This window comes from Camelina sativa, chromosome 5, assembly GCF_000633955.1.
Source record: "Camelina sativa cultivar DH55 chromosome 5, Cs, whole genome shotgun sequence".
NCBI lineage: Eukaryota > Viridiplantae > Streptophyta > Magnoliopsida > Brassicales > Brassicaceae > Camelina > Camelina sativa.
This window is the reverse complement of record NC_025689.1, coordinates 11,553,607-11,576,699: the sequence shown is the minus strand read 5'-3', so window position 1 is coordinate 11,576,699 and position 23,093 is coordinate 11,553,607. Positions and strand designations below refer to the sequence as shown.

Sequence of the window (23,093 nt, the reverse complement as noted above, 5' to 3'; positions counted from 1 at the left end):
AACTTTGGAGAAACAGAAGCAGAGAAATAAAAACTGCTACTACTATACATGAGATTGAGAGAAAGATATTACTACTACATTACCCTTGCCCTATTAAGATTACATATACAGAAGAAAATTGAGCATGCCATTGTTTTTTTTATCCAAAGTTTCCTCACTGACTACCAAAAACAAAAAAAAAAAAACCTTCCTCCTAAAATCTCAATTTTAATGTCTCACAACAACATACAGTAGAAATACCAAACTAATGAGCCGCAACGCTCCAAACCCACCATCACGACACCCTGCAAATTACGAGTTGAACAAAATGCACATCTTTGAGTTCTCTTCTTAAAATTTGTCCATGGACTTTTTTACTAATAAGACTAGAGATTACACTGCCAAGGAAACTACACATACCGTGATTTTTAAGAGTCTGGGATGTTGGCAAGGCAGGTAATGACATCTCTGCATATTTAAGTAAATTGAATAAGAATATGCAAAACTCTTTTTGCAATCAATTTTTTTTTTAGTTTTCTGGTACTACCAACAATAAGCAAGAAGAGAACAACAGGTTGAGAGAAATGATTACCAGGAGCACACAGAGACAAAGACGACATTGACGATGAAGATGGCCATGGAGCTGCAATGTTGTCTGTCAAATCACATGTAAAGCTGTAGCCTGTTGTGTTGTCAAATATCAAGTCTGCAGGATAGCTTCTGAGAAGACAACCTATATTCACATTGTTACCCAAAAAAGATCGTTAACACTTTTGCTTAATCTTGGGAAATAACTATCTAAGCACCTTTGGAATATAAGATGAATCGATGCACACCTTGTTGCATTCCATATGCTGCTTATTTGCCCACAAGCATACCCAGAAACAGAAAAAGAGGGCAAATGTCAGGAAGGAATTCAATCAAAAGGTAGAGGATTAGACGATACAGTTGTTACTTGGGAGTCTAAAACAAAAGTTACCTTGGACACTGAAATCTTTGAGATCGACATCACAAAGCTCATAGATATTTGTCATCACACCACCTTTCCGCAACATGGAACCAATGACTGTTGCACAGACTATGGCCTGCTTGTTTGTTATTAGCATTTGGTTCTGTATACCAGAAATGTATGCATTCAACGAGCTACAGCAAGAAGGGCTTGGCGCAGCCACATTACGGCAAGCCTTGATTACTTCGGTTGGCTCCTTAAATTCCAACGGGCAAGCTGTAACACAATGTACAGTCAGAATAATTTCCAAGACTATCTAAGGAAGATCAATATGAAAGATAATAGGATACAGTTCAGAAAGTACCTTTGTTAACTTTGCAGGACGATAAAATTCTAAATGCAGCGTTTGCTTTGTCTGCCGGAAGCTTCCTGGAAAGATATGAATAGACCACATTTTTGCAGTCATTAATTGCATTGAGGTTACTTGATCCTCCTAAAGGGAGCTTATCGCCAACTGTCATTTGGTGTCCCGAAATAAGAAGCGCAGCTTCCATAATTGCAGGTTGGCAAATTGGCCTACAACACTCCTTAAGAGGATCAACAGTGCGACATGCATCCAGTAATTTGCTACTGTTAACAACTTTCTCCAACGTTGTGACATCTGTTACTGGACAGGAACCTCCAGTTAGATTTGACGATCTTACAGAGCAAAGTGCAGGTATTGTCATGTTGGCTCTTCTGCTGACCAAGATACTAACGATATCTGAAAAACAATCTGTAGCAACTGCATCAGGCAGAACCAACTTATCTGACTTCACGTTGTGCTGTCCTTGGAAAATATGAAGTAAGCTTATAAACTGCGGACAACAGATCACGTTCCCAACAAGTGCAGCGAAAGGTTGGGAACAATCAGAAGCTGCTGTATCGATAACACTTGAAATTGCTTGAAAGTCTGTAGGACAATTGCCGGTTAACTTGGGTTCATATGTATCAGGAAAAGTAGGGTACATTGGTGGTGTCCAAGGTAGAGCAGGGGATGCATATTTGGGGATGACTGACGGCGATACTTGAATGGGACCAGATACTCCAATACCAGGTGGATTTGCCAACTCAGAGGTTGTCGATCTACTACTATGCTCATTAAGCTTATCATGCGCAGCTACATCTTGGAAGCTTGATAACCAGATAATAAATAACAAGAAGCGATAAACCAAATAGCCTGATAAGAGAAGCAAAGTAACCCATTAACAAACAGCTTTATACAGTATATTTACAAAACCACATTATTGCGATCACAGAGTTTGAATCAAGTAAGAGAAACGATCTCCCAAGCAACAAATTGTTTTCTTATGAGTTAAAACCGGAAATGTGTAATGCTGTTGCTTGGGGAAAACATTGCCAACATAAAACTACTAAACTCATTCCAACAAGTCTGAAAAATATAATTAATCATTGCAGTGAACTATGGAAACCCAAAAAAACAGGTCGTGAACCTACTCTAATGATTCTTGTTAGCCACAGAAAACATAAACTTTGTCTCACGACACAAACAAGAATCAAAACTCAACATGAAAGAAAATGAGAACTAAACTTACTCCCCTTAAGCAAACAAATAGTTTCTAAAGATTCCATAGCTAACTTGCCCCGCAACATTAATTAGTTTCATCAAAGGCACAACACAGTAGTCAGATAAAAGCCATGACCAGTACCAAGGCTAGCAAAAAAAACAACCTTCAGGAAAAGGAAAAAAACCCAAAAAAAAAAAAAAAGTAAGTGACTTTCAATGAACCCATTCGAGACAATGAAACTAATGGACATCTACAGGGAATAGACCAACCACATCACTATATACACCTCTCTTATTCATGATACCAACGAACATTTGGGGTCTTATAAAGTATTCCTCCAACTAGTAACGAACATAAAAGAATCCAAACCCTCCAACATATAAAAATAACATAAAAGAATCTATAAATCTAGTGTTCTTCCACCAACTATTTTTGTTTTTTGGCATCTAACAAACCATTTGCTCTTTTTGTATTCAAGATCCTAAGTTATTCCGATCCACCCAAAAAAAAAAAAAACATTATGTTCTACCCAGAAAAATAAAACACACACAAGGGTCAATACCCAATCCTTCAACACTCTAGATTCTACGAAAAAAAAAAAAAAAAACTTACAACGCTCCAAACTGAAACCATCAAATTAGACCATTCATGTAACGAAACCATAAAATTACTCGAATTGGCACTGATTTCTACACTTTCAAATCCCTAATAGAAGAAAGGGATAGCTAAAGGAAGACGAAACTATACCTGCAAATTTCACCATCTCTAACAAAAAATCAAACCATTTTTCTCTGAGCAAAAAGGTAAAGAACTAAGTGGGTAAAAAGGAGCTTTTTCCCCCAGTAGAAACACTTCCTCGAGAAAACCGAAACGATGGCGAAGAGCGTTATAGAAGAAGAAGAAGGAGGAAGACTGAGAGATGATAAACCACACAAAAGGGAAAGCAAAAGAAAGAAAAAAAAAACTTGAGAGTTCTTTACTTTACCTTTCTCTCTCTCTCTCTCTCTCTCTCTCTCTCTCTCTCTCTTAACTCTTCTCACTGTGTTTTTTTTTAATGTTTTTTTCTTATTTCCTTAAAACTCCTTTTTTCATTTTACCGTAATTAGGCATGGGCTTAAAAAAAGTGATGACTCATCATTACAATATTTTTACAATTTTATTTCTGTGAATAGAATACTTTTACTATAAATAGTGAACATAATGCTCAAGTTTATATAGCGTAACATAACTTTAAATTTTACTAGAAATAAAGTACTCCTATATCTGTTTTTTTTTTTTGGTGTGTTTTTTTAGTTTGTTAGAAAATTATATTCCTTATCAAATGTATAAAGACAATCATACCACAAAGGTTAATAATAAAAAAGATGCAAATAATCGACCAAAATTTGATTGATGTTGACTTTTAAAATATATATATTATTATGCTTAGGAATCCAAGACAAAAGACATCATCTCTTTTTTAAGTAGATTTGTTGACAACGTTGCTCATTGTCCTCATTCTATGTTGAATTTTTAGGTTAATTAATCATTAATCTTTGTATTATCTCCTCCTACACAAAATAAACAAATGCAAATTGCAAACAATATAATCGGGTCAGGCGGGTTGATTCGGATTGGCATGGATGGATACAGCGAGAGTTTTATCCGTTTCAAATAAAAGACTAATTGAGACAGGCAAATAAATTAGTGAGAAAGCTACAAAAAAAACATATTACAAACACTCAAACTGATGACCGATTCAACAAGTGCGGCATGAAAAGTTGAAAACCATACATAAACTAATAACAATTAACAAGACAAGAATGTTAGCATTTACCATGAAAAAAACACAAAAACACCAAAGCTGATTTCGACAAGATGAAGAAGAAGAAGATAATATAACCAAGGAAAAAAACAGCATCATCATGGATGGAGGAAAAGTCATATCAGCTAGCCAAATGGTTTGGGGAATTATTGAACATACTATGCCACATGTAAGCTCTTGACAATACCATTTCCAGCTCTTGGTCTGACCAGTTATGTGTAGGAAGGTGTTGCAGGAACATTACCATCTCTTGAAAATCTAGCTTCTTCAGCTCATCAGACCACTGCAAAATGTTCACAAACACAACTTGTATTTGATTCTCGCGATAAGAAGAAGAAAACAATTCCACAAACAACATAAATCGTATATGATTCAGTGTTTCTTACCGTCAAAAGAAAGCTAGCATATATGTACACTAGGAAGTCTGGCAACGCATCTCCTTCAGCAAGATAAGTGTCCCATAGGCGGTTGATGAGATTGAAAGGGATCTAGAAGGTTCAAAGGTTTTGTCAGTTACCCATAAATAAAATAAAACTCTACAAAGAGTTAACCGGGATTTACGAATCTGTGGCATTATATTAGTAAGAATTCAAAATGGTGTTTAACCTCACGAATCAGAAGACAGTTATACCACCGGAAAGCAAATTGAAGAAACTCCAGCCCATGTTCTTCCATGTGTCTTGAAACAGGTTCTAGTACATAACAAAGCCAGGGAAAAATGAGACAGTGTTAACTCTCTATATCATAAAACAATAACCAGTATTAAATTGGAAGATAGACGGCTGGTTTATTATGAATTCATGAACTAGAAAATGAAGTACAATCGCATCAAGCACCATGAGAAGCTAATTAGCATCCCTAGATCTCACTCTATGACATCAACTCATCAAAAGATTGGATATAAGCCAAAGCGTGATTACACTAAGCCAAACTCAACAAAACACTGTTAAAGACACTAACTTCAAATTTAAATGCAGAAGATGTAATTTCAGAACTTAATGGCAAACAAGATGGTAAACGAACGGACTCAATGCAGGTAAAAATGATTTTGTAAAGTGGAGTCGTGTATGTCATAAGTTGTTCTGCTCAAACAATCACCAAAGACAATACCAATTACAAGAGCAAGCTTNAAGCTCTTGACAATACCATTTCCAGCTCTTGGTCTGACCAGTTATGTGTAGGAAGGTGTTGCAGGAACATTACCATCTCTTGAAAATCTAGCTTCTTCAGCTCATCAGACCACTGCAAAATGTTCACAAACACAACTTGTATTTGATTCTCGCGATAAGAAGAAGAAAACAATTCCACAAACAACATAAATCGTATATGATTCAGTGTTTCTTACCGTCAAAAGAAAGCTAGCATATATGTACACTAGGAAGTCTGGCAACGCATCTCCTTCAGCAAGATAAGTGTCCCATAGGCGGTTGATGAGATTGAAAGGGATCTAGAAGGTTCAAAGGTTTTGTCAGTTACCCATAAATAAAATAAAACTCTACAAAGAGTTAACCGGGATTTACGAATCTGTGGCATTATATTAGTAAGAATTCAAAATGGTGTTTAACCTCACGAATCAGAAGACAGTTATACCACCGGAAAGCAAATTGAAGAAACTCCAGCCCATGTTCTTCCATGTGTCTTGAAACAGGTTCTAGTACATAACAAAGCCAGGGAAAAATGAGACAGTGTTAACTCTCTATATCATAAAACAATAACCAGTATTAAATTGGAAGATAGACGGCTGGTTTATTATGAATTCATGAACTAGAAAATGAAGTACAATCGCATCAAGCACCATGAGAAGCTAATTAGCATCCCTAGATCTCACTCTATGACATCAACTCATCAAAAGATTGGATATAAGCCAAAGCGTGATTACACTAAGCCAAACTCAACAAAACACTGTTAAAGACACTAACTTCAAATTTAAATGCAGAAGATGTAATTTCAGAACTTAATGGCAAACAAGATGGTAAACGAACGGACTCAATGCAGGTAAAAATGATTTTGTAAAGTGGAGTCGTGTATGTCATAAGTTGTTCTGCTCAAACAATCACCAAAGACAATACCAATTACAAGAGCAAGCTTAGCAGGAACCTACCATCAATACGCCTGACCAGTTCCTTTAGCTTAAACACAAGTCTCTGGATTCCAGGTTGAGCAAACGTGTAATGATCTTGCATACCATCAAGTAGCTTTGTTAAGCACCAGTAGCAATCAGCTTCTACATCTGAGACTTTTTCAGCAGATAAATCAGACATTGTCCAACTTTCTACTCCACCATCTAGATATTCTGACAAGAAAATAACTAGAAAGGGGGTGACCAGGTCATTTATTCCTTGAACGTATCCACTCGCTGGGTGTCTAATGGCCCTGCAAACTCAGCAAATTAAATTTTCGGATTTAGCTTTCAACTTAATTTTCCAACTGGTTGAAAGATAACCCGAAAAACAACTATAATTATAGCCTGCACTCCCTAACTCACCACGTGTAAAGAATACGCTCCAGTGATTTCTGCACCTGTTCTTGCTGAAAGAAACTGACATCTGGTACAGTCCTTGGACAGTCGACAGCAATCTGAGAAAGAATACTGTTTCTATGAGATTTTTTACCAAATTTTGTACGTTGTGTTAGAGAATCAGTGAGGGTACGAGGAAAAACCTGGCGAAGCATATTGATCTCATCATCAGAACGTTCAGAATCTGGAAGGTCATAAAACTGGCCAACAGATTCAAGATATTCAAGACGTTTTCTTCTCAGAACAGCCTCCCTTCTATCTGAATTAGGTGGTGCATATCCCTGTTGTCAGTTTATATTTAAATTCAAATAGACAAAACAAACCAAAAACAAAAATCGTTGCTACAGAGAATGCTGATTGGAAGAGCTAATAACATAAATTATGTAACTAGTGCAAGCGTGCCCTCATTCTGAACTTATATAAGCGAAGATACTGTAATTGTACATAATAAAACAAAAAAACGGATTACAAGTCAAAATGTTCAGAACTTTAACACTGGCTTTGCTTATAAATGAAGTCCTAAAACATACCAAAAGAAGCCGCCAGACATCAGGTCGCATATAGTGTGGGACACCATTCCACGCTAGCTCCCGCAGTTTCTCTGCAGGTACCAAGAGGAGATTTAAATATCCATATCATAGTAAAACAGAGTCTTTTCATAGAGCTAAGTGAAAAGTAAGAGTACCTAAAATGACAGTAGTTTCAGAAAGCACTTTGTTGAACTTCATAACTCTAGCAGAGTCACTTGATCTAACACCTATCTTCAAGTTTTGAACTTCTTTCACACTCCTCTCAGCACTAGAGTTTGATCGTAGCTTACCAGCATATGTGTTATCATGCTTCTTGCTTGAATTATGATCTTCCACCTACAAAATAAGCTCTCTTCAATGTTTCAATTTCATTTTCATTCAGTAAGTCATATTCCACAAACAAGTAGTATTATTACCTCGACGGATTCCTCGAATCGCTCGTTTCTCCCGGCGTCATTCTCAGATAAGCTCCGTTGATATGTTGGAGAGATTGGGTAAGGAGGAGGATCTGATCTCCTAGTCAACAATACCTTACCAGGAATACTCCTACCTTTTAGAAACCTATACCAAAACAACAACACACACAAATCAAGCAAAGCAAAAATCTAAGAAAGTTACAGATCTAAGACATTGGAATCGGTAGAAATGCAAGATCGGAGGAGGAGGATTGATTTTGGTACCCTTGGACGTTCTTGAGAGTTTGATTGAATCTGGAATCGTCGCGCTTTTGTTGCTCGTCTTCTCTCTTGTCCATGGTTTCCGATGTTCAACAACAAGACAGCTTCGTGCCCAGAGAAGTGAACAAAGATAGTTTCTTCTTCGATTGAGAATTTTTTTGGATTTTATTGCTTTCCATCGATTTCAATGTCTAAAGGAAAAAAACGATTGCTGCTAATTAATTAATAACCATTTCTTAGCAAAAAATTATGATCAAATGATGGATTTAGGCGTTAACTTAATTTACTGCATATTATTATTCGGTAATAAAAAGCAATTTGACGGTGACTTTTCTCATATGGTTTTGGGTTGGTCATACAAACACATGAGTGATTGGTTGACAAAAAAATTATTAGAAGGTTCATCAAATGATTAGAAGTTTTATTCTTTCGTATTAATCAATCCTTTCTTATTCATAATTTAAGTTAGACTGGGGTTTTTCTCTTGGTTCTAATGAGGTGATCAAGGCAATGAGATGGGTCTCTCTGCGTCCATACGCTCGATCACTCTTCTAGCTTCTTCTTCTGTTGCTGGAACCACATTTCTTATTCTCAATCCATCTTTCATGGCCTCAGGTCTCACACTGAAGGTGAAGTAGAACCTGTTGGATACCTATCACACCAAAAATCACATCACCATAAACCCCCTTTCAAAATTTTGAAAATGATATGTGCATAGTTCGAAATATGTGTACACTTACTTCGCTGGACCTGAGCTCTGGACTTGTAACGTGAGCTACAACCTCAATGTTTATCAATGGTTCAGCTGAATTGTTAGCTTCTGTGTACAATACGCGTGACTTGAAACGAAGGAAGTTTCCAACATCCACCTGCATCATAGGAAAAAATGCCATATATATCCCTGTCTTTTCCCCACAGTACACATCAATTAAATGAAAAGTGAGGAAGGACTCACTGGTTTGATAAAATCGACACGATCAACTTCAAGAAAACGTGGTGAAACTCCAGCAAAGGTGTAAGCATTGGAAAAGGCCAGCTCAAAAGCTTTGCGCATCAAGAAGCCTCCAAAGATTCTACCATGAATATTTCGTTGCTGTGGCTGGCATATCAATGAGTATTCATGGGAAGTATCTTTAATTAGGATGCTATTCCGATCTGCAAGAGCTGGCATGTCCATGAAAACTCGTCCTTCTGCTAATAACTCATCTAGCCTCTCTAAGTCCTTTAACTTCTCATGCTCTTCTTTAATTTCTGCTCTCTTTTGTTTTCGTAGTTTGTTCCTTTCTTCTGCTTCTTTCCATAGCAATTTTTCATGTTCAGTTTCTGGCGAGACAGGGTTAATTGGGGTTGACTTGCCTGTCTTTGCGTCTCGAGCCACAAATGTAAAGTTTGCCTCAAGGGCAACCGACTCTGAGGATTCGTTGGCATCTGCAAAACAATTGTTAGAAGGAAGATTCAGCAAAACATGAAGTCGTTCGGATATGACAATGGTTGTTAGTGGGTATTACTGAAGTTTGAGAGGGGGAAAAAACCATAACACAACGAGAGGTATCAATTTCATTGAATGAAACAGAGATATACTGAGTTAACAGGTATCGTGAAAGCAATAATTTGTTCCAATGATGGCAGAACGTCAGTTAGCTGTCTACCATACAAGATAGGTGTAGTTCAAATTCAAATACATCTCACAATGCTTCAACTGGTAATTCACAACTATATGTCTTTGTTTGCCATCTCATTGAAATTCAAAGCATGACCTTTCTATTTTATATGAAACAGTGAAGCAAGCCTCTCAACCTAACATCAATCAGAACTTCATTCTTTCTTCCTAGCAAAACGAAGCGCCAACTACTCGAGTGTCTATCATCTATGTAATCACAGAAAGAAAAAAAAATGATACCTTGACTTTGAATTACTTGTAATTGCATCTCCATGGATGACCTTCCAACCCATGTAACAGCACCAACAATACTGAGGTCAACATCCACACGAATTGGTCTTTTCATGATAATCCTATCCACTGAAGCAGTCACCAAAATCATTGATCTTGCACTGCTGTCACCACCGCAATGCTGTTCAGTAAAATCATACAAAAGGCCGATTATCTCCAAATACTCAGGATCACAAACACATATGTGAAGATAACATATCAAGAGGCTCATCACTAACTTATCAAGGTCAAATCTTTTCATAGTCCATAGAATTACTAAAGCTCACTACATTACGATCAGGAACAAGAACCTTGAAGGAGATAGTTCCAGCGAGAGCATCAAGATCTTCAACCAATTTACCAGTACGAATCTCATTCCAAGGATTCCTATACTGTTCTCTAAGAACAAAATCAGAAGAAAACTTGTAGAGAATCGAAGTCCGGCTCCGCGAAGGAGACTTAGCCGTCAATTTAGAATGAGACGACTCATCTCCATTAGGGTTTTCGAACATATGACGTCGAGCTTCCCAAAGAGCATTAGTCACCGGAGAATGATACATCCCAGGCCACAAACTAACTGGTTTCCGCATTGAAGATCCTGCGTCGATCGAGTTTTTATCGGAAGTTTCGTCTGACGACGGTGGCACTACTGTTCTAGAACTCCACATCTTCTGAGACTCGCACGACGACGACCTCGTGGCCGGAATCCGAAACCCATCGCCACCTCCGGGAACAAATTTCCCGCGGTTTCTCAAACGCGAGAGAAGGAGAAGCTTTCCGGTTGAAGATCTCATGGATCTACGACGACGGTGGATTCAAAGAATTCGGCTTTTTTAACGGATCGAATTACCCATTTGGTTTCTCCTTTTTTGGCTTTTCAGTGTTTGTGATCTCTTCTTCTCTCAGCGAGCTTTAGCTTATTAGTGCTAATCACGCTACAGTGTTTTTTTTTTTAGCGAAAACTTATGAGAAATTTTTTTTTTTTTATTTTTTTTTTTTTTGTTAAAACTTATGAGAAAATTGGAAATAAGGGATAAATAATTGAATTATTGGTATTTATGTATTTTATATTTGTGGTTGGTCATACATGCTTAAATATTATTTTTTTTTCCGTCTAAAAGTAAATTATATTAATGAATTAGTATAGTCTGAATACAATTGTTGCATTAGCCAAGCACGTAGTCTAAAGCATACAGTGCATACATCCAAATTTAGCCAAAAGATGAGGAACAGCATTGTACGATCTCTTACAAAAGTCATATTGAACAAAGTTAAACTTTGTTTCCCACCATTTGATGTCGTCAATTATGCCTTGTATATTGATGTCTTGATGAGTATTGTGAAGTATCTTTGTGAGGAGTTGACAGTCACCTTCAAAGCAAACAGATGTATGCCCCTTGATCCATGATTGCTGCATTGCCGCCAATAATGATTTCGCCTCTGCTGAGATTGCTGTTCCAAGTTTATGTGATCCCCAGTCTTTTGAAATGCCATTTTCATCCTTTACGATCCATCCTCCAGTGACTTGATTAGTATATTTATCAAACGCAGCATCATAGTTACATTTCACTATTGATGCTAATGGTCTCGTCCAAGTTGTTGGATATTGTCCTTGAAGTGTTTGTTCTGTTGGAGATTTCGAATTGCGGTATACCCAATCCTCAACATCACTCTTAGCTCTATGTGAAAGTACCAATGATTGTACTATAAGACCTTCAAAATGTATTTGTTCCTTGATTTCCACAAATGCCACATTATCCACAATGGTTGTAAAGCTGTAAATTCTGTCATTTCATCCATATTTTTCATGTCCAAGAAACTCTCTAAGATTCTTTCACTATCATAATTCATCGCTAGAAAAATATCTATAGGTATATTGGATAAATCCCAAACCTCCTTAGCATAAGAACAATAAAACAATATATGATCAATTGTTTCATCACCTTGAAAGCACCTTGGACATACTGGGTCGAGATTCTTTCCTCGAGTGTTGAGGCGAGTAATTGTTGGTAGGGATTTGGACATCATCTAAATTTAATTATATTCTTAAAAAAATTTGCGCAACTATTAAAATTTTAAATTAAAAACTTATTTATTTTGAAAAACATTTTAGACAATATATAGGATCAAAAAAATATACATTTTAGTAAAACCTCTATAAATTTATAATGTTGGGATCATGATATTGTTTTAATTAATAGTGATATTAATTTCTCTTTTTCGTTCAAAAGATATCAATTTTAATCTATAAAAGTATTTTTTTAATTGTTAAAATTCCTGAAATATATGAATCAGAAAAATTTCTAAACAATAAGATTAGTATTTGTATGTTCTAAATTTTTTAGTTTTGAAATTTTAATATTTAAAAAAATTATTTACCAAAAATTACAAGTAAAACAGATAAAATTTACTTATATACTTGATTTAGTGACTTCAATTCTCATATATTAACCATCTATAAGACTTTCAAAATGAAAATTAAATAACCTTTTAGAATTTGAATCTTAAATAAAATTTTGATTATTTTTATGACCTGTTATATAGTATACTACAAGATTATAGTTTGAAAATAACAAAATAATTGTTTTCCGATTCTCTTGCTTACAAAACTTGAGTTTTCATATAATTGTTTTATCCTCTCAAACAAGTCCAAATCAAATATTTTTATATCAAACTATTTGTTTTCTATTCTTCTTTCATAACTGTTATATAATTTTAAATTACATAGAATTTGTTTTCTATTTTTTGTAAAATATATAGAAAATTAAAAAAAAAAATGCTTTCTAACAATTTTAGAACATGAGTAAATGTTAGAAAATATATTCTGATTTTTATAGATAAAGAGTAAACTATAAAATATGTATTATAGGTTTCGTAAAAATTAGTATTCTAATATTTGTTGAACATAAATAATTTCTAAATTTCGTAGAACATGTACAGTGTGTATAATACTTTTATCTAAATTTTGTAGAACATCTACAATATATAGCATACAACTAGAATGTGTATTCTAAACTTTATAGATCATATTTTATCCATTCAATACCGCAACAAAAACGACATATTTTTTACGTTATAATGATCCTAATATCAATTTCCTAAAAAAGTATCTAATTTTTTTTTTTTGAAAAAATGGCTAAATCAATTGTAAAAGGTAATTTAGAAATAGTTGACATATAGTTATAGAATGCATAAATGGACAATAACTCAATTATTTAACATTTATTTCTAATTTCTCCAATAATAAATGGACACTGCTCAATATTTCAAAACAAAAAAAGAAAAAATAAATTGAAGAATTCAAAATCATTTATGAAGAGAGAAATTTCAATTTAGAATGTTGAATTATTGATACAAATTTCAAGCAATGAATAAATATGACTTTTGGTATCAATAAATTATGATAAAGTTCTGAATAATACTTAGTTATAGTTGTATGCACATGGTGGAATCAAATTTGTGTCTTTTCAACGAATTTAGCTTTTTATTGATTGTTTTTTTAATTTTTTCAGATCTGATTTTTCTTAAAAATTATTTTAAAGTAGATAAAATTTTATTTTTTCTTCTAAATTGGTATAAAATGGTTATATATAGTTCAATATATGCATGGCATTAATCAATAAAGACATTATACTTTAGGTAAACTTAAAATGAAAAATTAAGTATACTTTAAAATATGATAATATTGTAATCTATTAATATGATGAAATAAATCCTCGCACATGGTGGAATCAAATCTGTGTCTTTTAAACGAATTTAGCTTTTTATTGTTTGTTATTTATTTTTTTCAGATCTGTTTTTTTCTTAAAAATTATTTTAAAGTAGATAAAATTTTAATTATTTTCTTCTAAATTGGTATAAAATTGGTTATAGCTAGTTCAATATATGAATGGCATGCATTAATCAATAAAGATATTATACTTTAGGTAAATTTAAAATGGAAAATGAAGTATACTTTAAAATATGATAATATTGTTATCTATTAATATGATGAAAGAAATCCTTGTAAAAGCTGAAAGAAATCCTTGTAAAAGCAAAATGAAATACTTTAAATCTGTGTCTTTTGTTGAAGTGTTGAGATTTGCGATAAGAAATCTATAGTTTTCACGATAACATAACAAGGATGCGGAAGTGGATTTGTTGTGCACCTAAACAAAAAGTCTCGGATTCGTCAAATGATGGGTTACATCTGAAAAGTACTCGAAATCATGGTATGTTGTAGACAAGAGATCACCTAACTTACTGCATAGTTCCTGTCTATGTATAAGGCTAATTTGATGATCTATTTTGGGTTGTATTGTTTGTGTACTTAAGCTTTCAGGCTTTGTATTATTTGTATCATAATAAGCGCACTTAAGGATTAGGAGTAGAGACTGTTTTGAAAGAGGGAACTTGAATGTTTTTTGTATGTTTCTAATTAATAAGAAAACGTTTTGTTTGTTTACATGACCATAATTAGCTGCTGCGAAGCCTGAGGAGGCACAAAGGAAGCCTCTTCCCATTCAAGTTCCTCGCTTGTCAATAGATGAGGTTAAAGAAAAAACTGATAATTTTGGATCAAAGTCATTGATTGGTGAGGGATCATATGGAAGGGTATATTATGCAACTCTGAATGATGGCAAGTCAGTTGCTTTAAAGAACCTAGATGTTGATCCGGAAGGTGAAACAAACGCCAAGTTCTTGATTCAGGTTATAAATTTTGCTTCAATCTCTCTTCCCTCCTTTGTCATTCAAGAAACGTAACATGCATGTCTTTACATCCTTTTTTCTTAGGTTTCCATGGTTTCAAGACTGAACCATAAGAATCTCATTCAACTGGTTGGTTATTATGTTGGTGAAAACCTTCGTGTCCTTGCTTATGAGTTTGCACCTATGGGATCACTTCACGACATTTTGCATGGTATAGCTATAATGACTTCCCTTATGAAACTATTTTTTTTTTGTTAGAATTGATATATATCTCCATGCTTGTGTAATGTGCTATTATTACAGGCAGGAAGGGAGTCCGAGGTGCACAGCCAGGTCCAACACTAGACTGGATAACGAGGGTGAAGATAGCCGTTGAGGCAGCTAGGGGTTTAGAATACCTTCATGAGAATGTTCGGCCTCATGTAATACATAGAGACATAAGATCTAGCAATGTTCTTCTATTTGAAGACTATCAAGCAAAAATTGCTGATTTTAATCTCTCAAATCAAGATCCTGATAATGCTGCTCGTCTTCAATCTACAAGAATCTTGGGCACCTTTGGTTATCGCGCTCCAGAGTAAATCTTCTATAGTTCCATAAACTTTTTTTTTTTTTTTTTGTTGTATAAAGATGATAGTATGAAGGAGCTAGGCAGCTAAAATATGTCATCCCATTTGTAGATATGCTATGACTGGACAATTGACACAGAAGAGTGATGTGTATAGCTTTGGGGTTGTTCTTCTAGAGATTTTGACAGGGAGGAAGCCTGTAGATCCTACAATGCCACGAGGCCAACAAAGTCTTGTAACTTGGGTATGTGTTTTTTTTTTTTATATCTATACTGCCTTGTCCAAATATGTATCTTGCTTTGCTTTTAACGTTTATTTATTTAGGCAACACCGAGACTCAGTGAAGGTGAAGTGATGCAGTGTGTTGATCCAAAGCTAAAAGGAAAATATCCTCCTAAATCAGTAGCTAAGGTAAACTATATATGTTACATCTCACGAGTATCTTTAATTATTTGAACATTGAGATAATATAACTTAATTATAAAATATGATCTGAAAAATTTATGAATCTGTAATGTGATCAACGCAGCTAGCATCAGTGGCAGCATTGTGTGTGCAATTCGAATCTGAGTGTAGACCAACGATGAGTACAGTTGTAAAAGCTTTGCAGCAGCTTCTTAAACCTCGAGTACCATAACAGTGTTGGATTCTTTGTTCATACAAAGTGAGATATACTCTAATTTGGGAGAAAGAAAAAATAAAGTACTGTATATAAGATCAAATCTTTGATGATCTTTTTGATCTATCAATTAGGAATATAATATACTATATTATATGTCATTAGTTGATAGTTATAACTAAATTAAGAAATAACATCATTGTCTTCCAAATTAGTTGAAGATTTTTTTTTTTTTTTGGCCATTTTACCAATCTTCTACCATAAAATATATTTTTTTATATAATTTATTTAAATTTTAAAAATGAATTTTGAGCTATGCATCATCATCAAAAATTAGGTTACATATATAAAAGATTTAAAAGTTTCAATATGTGAGTGATTGAAGTTCTCAATTATAAAGGAGAAGAAAAAGGTTTCACTTTTGGTAGTTTTATAATCTCTTCCCCGCGTTTTGCCCATCTGTCTTCTCTTTCTCTCTCTCTCTCTCTCTCTCTCTCTCTCTCCGTCTTCATCATCAAGCAAAGCCCCTCTTCTTTCTCCCACTCACTCTCTCTCTAATCCACAGACGATACTCTCATCATAAGCAACGAACCCTAGAGAGAAAGATCCAGACAAGTCCAAAAAAGCTGAAGTACGTTTTTGGAAAGCCTAGATTTTTTTTTACTGGTATCAATCAATTCTCTCGATTTCTTTACCTTAGGGCTTCTTCTTTGATTCGTTCCCACTTTTGACCCATCTCTTTGCTTTTCTTTAACTTCTTGATTTCGATTTCGATTCATGTATCCTTCGTTTTTGACGATCTTCCTTTTCCAACGCGATTCTCAGTGTATGATTTTTTTTTTTACAAAACCCAAACCAAGAAAAGATAGTGAATTTGAGTACTTCTTCTCAAATCTGATTTGAAATTTTAAATTTTTTTTTTCAGTTTCTGTAGTAGTTGACTACTGCGCCGACCTTATCTGTCTGGCAAAAGTTTGTCCCTTTCTGATTTTGTAATCTTGCAGTAATGGAATTGTGGATTTGTTGATTTGAGAATTGTAATTTCGAGAGTTACCAACTCATAAATCATTGCTAGGGGACATTTATAGTGAGCTGTGAAAGCAATAATAGCTTGAGAATGGACTATTTCATAGGGTAGCTGCAATTCTTTAAACTTTGTTTTACTTACTCTGGGATTGGTCTAGATTTGCTGTTGGGAATCTTATAGTGTCACACGAGTTTATAGAAGATAGATAGTTTCTTTTATGCATATGCATATTCAGTTGCTTTGATTGGTTTCAGGAACTAAAAAGCTGTGAGGATCTATAACAAGGATGAGGAGGTGGATCTGTTGTGGTGATAAAAATGGAGAATCAGATTTAGCTAATGAGGAGGTGCATCTGAAAACTCCATGGCAGCAATCTGACGGTATGTTGCAGACATTAATTCACTCAAACTAACTTAAAATTCTTAGTCTTTTTTATGGTTCTGACTGCTGAGAATGAATCTAGTTGACTGTTTTATAGGAGGGAACTTGAAATATTTGATGAAACTCTTTTCCTTGTTATCATATATGTAGCAAATCAGAAGAATCAAAAACCGCAAGCTGTTGCAAACCCTGAGACTCAGAAGGAAGCTCTTCCCATTGAAGTTCCTCCATTGTCTGTGGATGAGGTTAAGGAAAAGACAGACAATTTTGGATCAAAGTCATTGATTGGTGAGGGATCTTATGGAAGGGTATATTATGCAACTCTGAATGATGGGAAAGCAGTTGCTTTGAAGAAACTAGATGTTGCCGCTGAAGCTGAAACTAACGCTGAGTTCTTGAGTCAGGTCATAAATTTTTTGCTCCAATTTTGCTTCCCTTCCATCCCCTCCTTTGGTCTTCAAGAAAACTGTTTTTACATTTTCTTGCTTCCTTCTCTTTAGGTTTCCATGGTTTCAAGACTGAAGCATGAGAATCTCATTCAACTGGTCGGTTATTGTGTTGATGAAAACCTCCGTGTTCTTGCTTATGAGTTTGCAACAATGGGATCACTGCATGACATTCTACATGGTATGTTGAACTTCCTCGCCCATTCTTCTTGCTTGGAAAATATAGAAAACAGAATTGATTTGTCAATAAATGTTATGTGTTATTTATTACAGGTAGGAAGGGAGTTCAAGGTGCACAGCCAGGTCCAACTCTTGACTGGTTAACGAGGGTGAAGATAGCCGTTGAGGCAGCTAGGGGTTTAGAATACCTTCATGAGAAGGTTCAGCCTCCTGTAATACATAGAGACATAAGATCTAGCAATGTGCTTCTTTTTGAAGACTATCAAGCAAAGGTTGCTGATTTTAATCTCTCCAATCAAGCTCCTGATAATGCTGCTCGTCTTCACTCTACAAGAGTCTTGGGCACCTTTGGTTATCATGCTCCAGAGTAAGCTTCCTTAACACCTTAAAGAATTTTGCATCCAGATGAAAGCATGAACGAGCTAGGCAGCTAAAGTGTGTATTCCCATTTTGTAGATATGCTATGACTGGACAGTTGACACAAAAGAGTGATGTGTATAGTTTTGGGGTTGTACTTTTAGAGCTTTTGACAGGGAGGAAACCTGTAGATCATACAATGCCACGTGGCCAACAAAGTCTTGTAACCTGGGTATGCTTATTATATGTGCTCTGTCCAAATTTGTAACCTTCTCTGTTTCTATCTCCTGTCTTACGAGTTGAAGTTTGCTGTCAATTATTCAGGCTACACCGAGACTCAGTGAAGATAAAGTGAAGCAGTGTGTTGATCCAAAGCTAAAAGGAGAATATCCTCCTAAATCAGTAGCCAAGGTACACTTACTTCATCCCACGAGTATCTAAATATTTAGAGATAGGAATAGCAACTCATGTTGCATAGAAACATTACATGTCTTTGGTTTTTTTAAATGACAAACATCATCTGAATATTTTGAATCTGTAATGTGGCAACGCAGCTAGCAGCGGTGGCAGCATTGTGTGTGCAATACGAATCTGAGTTTAGACCAAATATGAGGATAGTTGTAAAAGCTCTGCAGCCACTTCTCAAACCTCCAGCGCCAGTCCCAGTACCTGAATCCTGAGTATATGCGCCTTTTAAATACCTTCCGGTGTCTTCTTCGTGTAACAGAGTTAGATTCTTTGTTCATACAAAGTGAGAATTTTACTCTGATTTGGGAAAGAACAGAAAAGTATAATAAGATCATAACTATGTTTTTTTTTTTTTTTTGAGGGGATGGAGTTATTATTATTAGTCGGCATTTTGGTTTGAAACAAGAGTGTATTCTTATTTTGCATTTTGTTTATGTGCTGTATTGGAAACAGGCTTTGCTTGATTGGCGTGGAGAACAAAAGATGTATTGCAATTTGTGTTCTTTCTTTTTCCTTTCTAGATAAGTACAGCCATTTGAGTTTTGGTCCCTTTACAGTCAACAGAGCGCCTAACAAGTTGTGTATAATATTCAAGTTGTGCATAACAAGTCTTTTTTTTTTTGTGCTGGGTCAAGTTTATATGGATCAATGATCTAGCGGTGAGAAACATGATCTAGGACAAAAACAAAAAGATCTTGTTAGGTTCTCTGTTGACTGAGTAAAGGGACAAAAAAAATCTTGCTAGGTTCTCTGTTGACTGAGTGAAGGGACAAAAAAAGTACCTTTCAAAAGGGATTGTCAGGTCAACTAAAAGAAAATATACTCAAAGGAATTAAGTTTGGAAATGTACGTGAGGACCTTATCAAAATACATGTTTATTAATCGTAGAATATATATATTTTTGGTTTTCCAAAAGGAAAGAGTTATTTTTTTTTCTTACCAACTCTTCTAAAGTATTCATGAATTGCACAAGGCAAAAGAGAAAGCATATTACATAACAGAAGATGGAAATGCAATGAGAGGGAACTTGCGGCAAATATCAAGACCATGGGATTCAGCTAGATCAGGTTGATCCCCATTTGGACCAGCCTCTACCTTCCAGTCAAATCGGCCTACAAGGTTGGCCACTGTAACCTCTACCAAACCCAAAGCAAGTCCTATTCCTGGACATATCCTTCTCCCTGATCCGAATGGAATGAAGTTCAAGTCTTTTCCATGATAATCCAAATCTGAATTTAAGTGTCTCTCTGGTTTAAATTCTTCGGCATCCGGTCCCCATACCGCAGTGTCTCTTTGGATTGCCCAAGCATTGATGATCACCTAGACGCCAAACATGTTTTTTATTTTCAGTTGACTAAGACGTGTTTGTTAAGTTAAATGTGAACAAGTTTGAAGATTTGTATATAAGTTTGACTGCTAGGTTAAGAAAATATTTACTTTTCAAATAACAAGTTGATTGGATAGAAATTAGTGTACCTCTGTCCCTGCGGCAATGTCATATCCCTTCACTTTGACATCTTCACTTAATAGTCTTGGAAGTATCAGAGGCAGAGGAGGATGAACCCTGAGCACCTCTTTAACCACGGCGTTTAGGTATTTCATATGCGCAACTTCTTTTTCCTTCACGTATGTAGTATTTGGCGTCATGGTTGACCGAATCTCGTCTTGAAGTTTCTTCATACACTCTGGATTTCTGATCAGCTCCGTCATTATCCATTCAAGTAGAGTTGAACTTGTTGACGTCCCTCCTATAAACATATCCTGATATGATGTAATGAAAAATTACTAATTGTCATTACTCAATATATATAAACATGTGACAATGGATATAGTTGTTAATGAATTGGATTATAATTAAATGACTNTTTCACGTATGTAGTATTTGGCGTCATGGTTGACCGAATCTCGTCTTGGAGTTTCTTCATACACTCTGGATTTCTGATCAGCTCCGTCATTATCCATTCTAGTAGAGTTGAACTTGTTGACGTCCCTCCGATAAACATATCCTGATATAATGTAATGAAAAGTTACTTGTCAATACCCAAAATATATAAAAATGTGACGCTATAGTTGTTAATAAATGACCTACCAAGATCATAAATTTGATGTCGTCTCTTTGAGCTTTTAATCCAATACTCTTCTCGCTTTCGATTGATAAGAGTATATCGACGAAATCCTCTTTATGATTACCTGCCTCTACATGTTCTTGTATCACTTTGTCCATAAGATCGCTAAAACCTTGACTCACTTCCTTGATTCTATTATTGAAACCGTTGATCCTATCTATCCATGCCAATTCCGGGATATAGTCCCCGATCGGGAACTCGCCTAAAAGCTCCATGATCTGCCTCACTCGCTTTTTGAGAGCCCTTGCAGTTTCGTCCGCGCTATGTTTCCTTCCCAAGGCAACTCTACTTGTAACATCGCTTGTTACAGCAATAAAGATTTCGCTCAGATTTTCTGATGAAGAAGACGCACTTGCTTTCTCTAGCTTCTTCAACATATCCTTTAACTCCTCTTCTCGTACCGTCTCAAATGACGCAACCATTTTGTTGGTGAGCAGATTCAGAATGCATACACTCTTCATCCCAAACAAGATTCAAAACCATCATTAGTCAATTAAATAATATATATTTTAAAAATATAAATAATCTATAGTACTAAATAAAAGTTAGTACATGAGTGGCGTGCAACTTGTAGAATAAAAAAATATAAAGAGGAATTCAAAAGGAGTAGTAGTGATTAGTGAAGTACCTTCATCTGTCTCCAATATTCTCCATAGGGACCAAACACCACATCACGACCACCGTTAAAAAGCCCATTAACGGCTTTTGACTTAGGTCGGTTGGCAAACTTAAGATCGTGTGTTTTCAATATCTCCTGGGCTGCTTCGCTGGAGGAGACTACGAGTATGGGGGCACGACCAAAATGAAGGAGCATGAGTGGTCCATACCGGAGGCTGAGGGATTTGAGGGCACGGTGAGGGTGGAGGCTGAGCTGGTGGAGGTTTCCAATCAACGGTAGTCGCCATGGAGATGGTGGTCGGTTCACTTTGGTTGCGGTTCGTTTGAGGAATTTTCTAAGCAATAGAAGGGTTAAGAGGGTCGTTAAGCACAAAGAGATCATCAACATCATTTCCATTTCTTGAATATTACTCATGTAGGAAAATGTTTGATCTGTGATTTCCAACTCATCCTCTCCTTGTAATTTATAGGAGGAACTCATCGTCTTTTGTTGACAAGTATGAGCCATTATTTTAGTTTACATATAATAATGTATGTAGTAGTATTCTGATTTGGTACTTGCGTCCTTAAAACGTAATAATAATATTTTATATTTAGTTTGTAACTGGTGGAAGTCTATACCTCTTGTCTTTTTTGACAACTAGTCTTTGCAATCGGTCGTATTATTTGTAAGAACACAATTAAAACTTTTTGTTTATTATCGTTAAACAGTTCCATATGATGATGAGCATCATTTTTAGTTATATCTTCTTGNTTTTTTTTTTTTTTTTTTTTTTTTTTTTTTTTTTTTTTTTGCATTTCTGTTTATATAGAAAAGAAAAAAATAGACTAAAATCTAGTTTTTGGAATTAGAAGTAATTTTTCTTACAACTAGTATTCGAATAAAAATCTAATAATTGCTGATAGATATATAATATAAATTATAAAAATTGAGAATAAAAAATTTGTGTATATGAAGAATAAGAACCTTCTTTATTCTTAAAATCATTTTAGTTACAAACTTCATGGATTGGATTCTATTTTTGCTTACATAGAATATATATATATATATATTGAAGCTAGTTTTATAAATTTGATCATGTGATAAGAATACAACATAAATCTGAGACTAATGAATTTATTTATGTATAAATTTTTATTATCAACTTAACATTAAAATCAATTTACAAGTTAATTATAGTATGTTTTTAGTAAAAAACTTAATTAATCGATGCAGTTAATAATATATATTATATTGTAGTTGTGTGTTAACATTTTGAGAGAAATTCGAAAATTATTCCAAAGTTATCTATAAATTATAACTCATGGCTTTTAATTTATAAGATTGGTTAAATCGGAAATAACCAAAATATCATAAATAAAGTCAAACATATAGGATGGTCAGATAAGGATTTTGACTCGAGATGCTAAAAAATCGGATGGTGACATATTGATATATCTTTCCTACTTTCTTGTAAATTTCTAATATCTCTCTCGTGTCAAGAATGTAAAGCTATAGAGGAACAACACCACAATTTCCTGTTCAAAAAACGCCAAGCAAACGTTATTAATATTTATTCTTATAAAACTTTTTAACCGGTTTACAAGAATAAGATTAAGCACACCTCTCTTCTCTATCTAAACTCTCACCAGTATAGATCTAAGAGAACAACACTCAC

General features: G+C 34.9%; 6 protein-coding genes across 9 annotated transcripts; 2 read left to right on the top strand and 4 right to left on the bottom strand.

Annotated features, from left to right (window-relative positions):
- LOC104786568 (uncharacterized GPI-anchored protein At1g61900-like) lies at positions 28–3,475 on the bottom strand. Its single transcript, XM_010511997.2, has 7 exons — positions 3,244–3,475; positions 1,293–2,147; positions 959–1,204; positions 816–833; positions 572–712; positions 400–447; positions 28–284 (listed from the first exon to the last, which is right to left on the bottom strand). Exons 1-7 carry the CDS (start codon positions 3,257–3,259, stop codon positions 208–210), a joined length of 1,401 nt encoding a protein of 466 aa, XP_010510299.1. The 5' UTR covers positions 3,260–3,475; the 3' UTR covers positions 28–207.
- Positions 4,180–8,201, bottom strand: LOC104786567 (TBC1 domain family member 22B-like). Its single transcript, XM_010511996.2, has 10 exons — positions 8,029–8,201; positions 7,765–7,909; positions 7,504–7,684; positions 7,349–7,419; positions 6,962–7,099; positions 6,786–6,877; positions 6,402–6,673; positions 5,866–5,951; positions 5,646–5,747; positions 4,180–4,583 (listed from the first exon to the last, which is right to left on the bottom strand). The coding sequence occupies exons 1-10, from the start codon at positions 8,100–8,102 to the stop codon at positions 4,422–4,424; spliced, it is 1,323 nt and encodes a 440-aa protein (XP_010510298.1). The 5' UTR covers positions 8,103–8,201; the 3' UTR covers positions 4,180–4,421.
- Positions 8,399–10,901, bottom strand: LOC104786566 (acyl-coenzyme A thioesterase 9, mitochondrial). The gene is made up of 5 exons (XM_010511995.1): positions 10,267–10,901; positions 9,926–10,097; positions 8,981–9,453; positions 8,766–8,894; positions 8,399–8,677 (listed from the first exon to the last, which is right to left on the bottom strand). Exons 1-5 carry the CDS (start codon positions 10,747–10,749, stop codon positions 8,528–8,530), a joined length of 1,407 nt encoding a protein of 468 aa, XP_010510297.1. The 5' UTR covers positions 10,750–10,901; the 3' UTR covers positions 8,399–8,527.
- LOC104786564 (PTI1-like tyrosine-protein kinase 2) lies at positions 13,970–15,947 on the top strand. Its single transcript, XM_010511994.2, has 7 exons — positions 13,970–14,166; positions 14,415–14,644; positions 14,729–14,855; positions 14,948–15,221; positions 15,325–15,457; positions 15,538–15,624; positions 15,743–15,947. The coding sequence occupies exons 1-7, from the start codon at positions 14,079–14,081 to the stop codon at positions 15,848–15,850; spliced, it is 1,047 nt and encodes a 348-aa protein (XP_010510296.1). The 5' UTR covers positions 13,970–14,078; the 3' UTR covers positions 15,851–15,947.
- Positions 16,257–19,225, top strand: LOC104786559 (PTI1-like tyrosine-protein kinase 2). 4 transcript variants are annotated; one of them, XM_010511988.2, is made up of 8 exons: positions 16,257–16,463; positions 17,114–17,239; positions 17,391–17,644; positions 17,741–17,867; positions 17,960–18,233; positions 18,323–18,455; positions 18,548–18,634; positions 18,778–19,225. In XM_010511988.2, exons 2-8 carry the CDS (start codon positions 17,146–17,148, stop codon positions 18,901–18,903), a joined length of 1,095 nt encoding a protein of 364 aa, XP_010510290.1. In that variant the 5' UTR covers positions 16,257–16,463; positions 17,114–17,145; the 3' UTR covers positions 18,904–19,225. The 4 variants fall into 4 exon arrangements, with proteins under 4 accessions (XP_010510290.1, XP_010510291.1, XP_019101402.1 ...); XM_010511989.2 differs by having other exon boundaries at positions 16,257–16,498; XM_019245857.1 differs by lacking the exon at positions 16,257–16,463 and adding an exon at positions 16,556–16,658.
- Positions 19,551–21,958, bottom strand: LOC104786560 (cytochrome P450 71A12). Its single transcript, XM_010511991.2, has 4 exons — positions 21,446–21,958; positions 20,781–21,272; positions 20,168–20,452; positions 19,551–20,011 (listed from the first exon to the last, which is right to left on the bottom strand). Exons 1-4 carry the CDS (start codon positions 21,941–21,943, stop codon positions 19,682–19,684), a joined length of 1,605 nt encoding a protein of 534 aa, XP_010510293.1. The 5' UTR covers positions 21,944–21,958; the 3' UTR covers positions 19,551–19,681.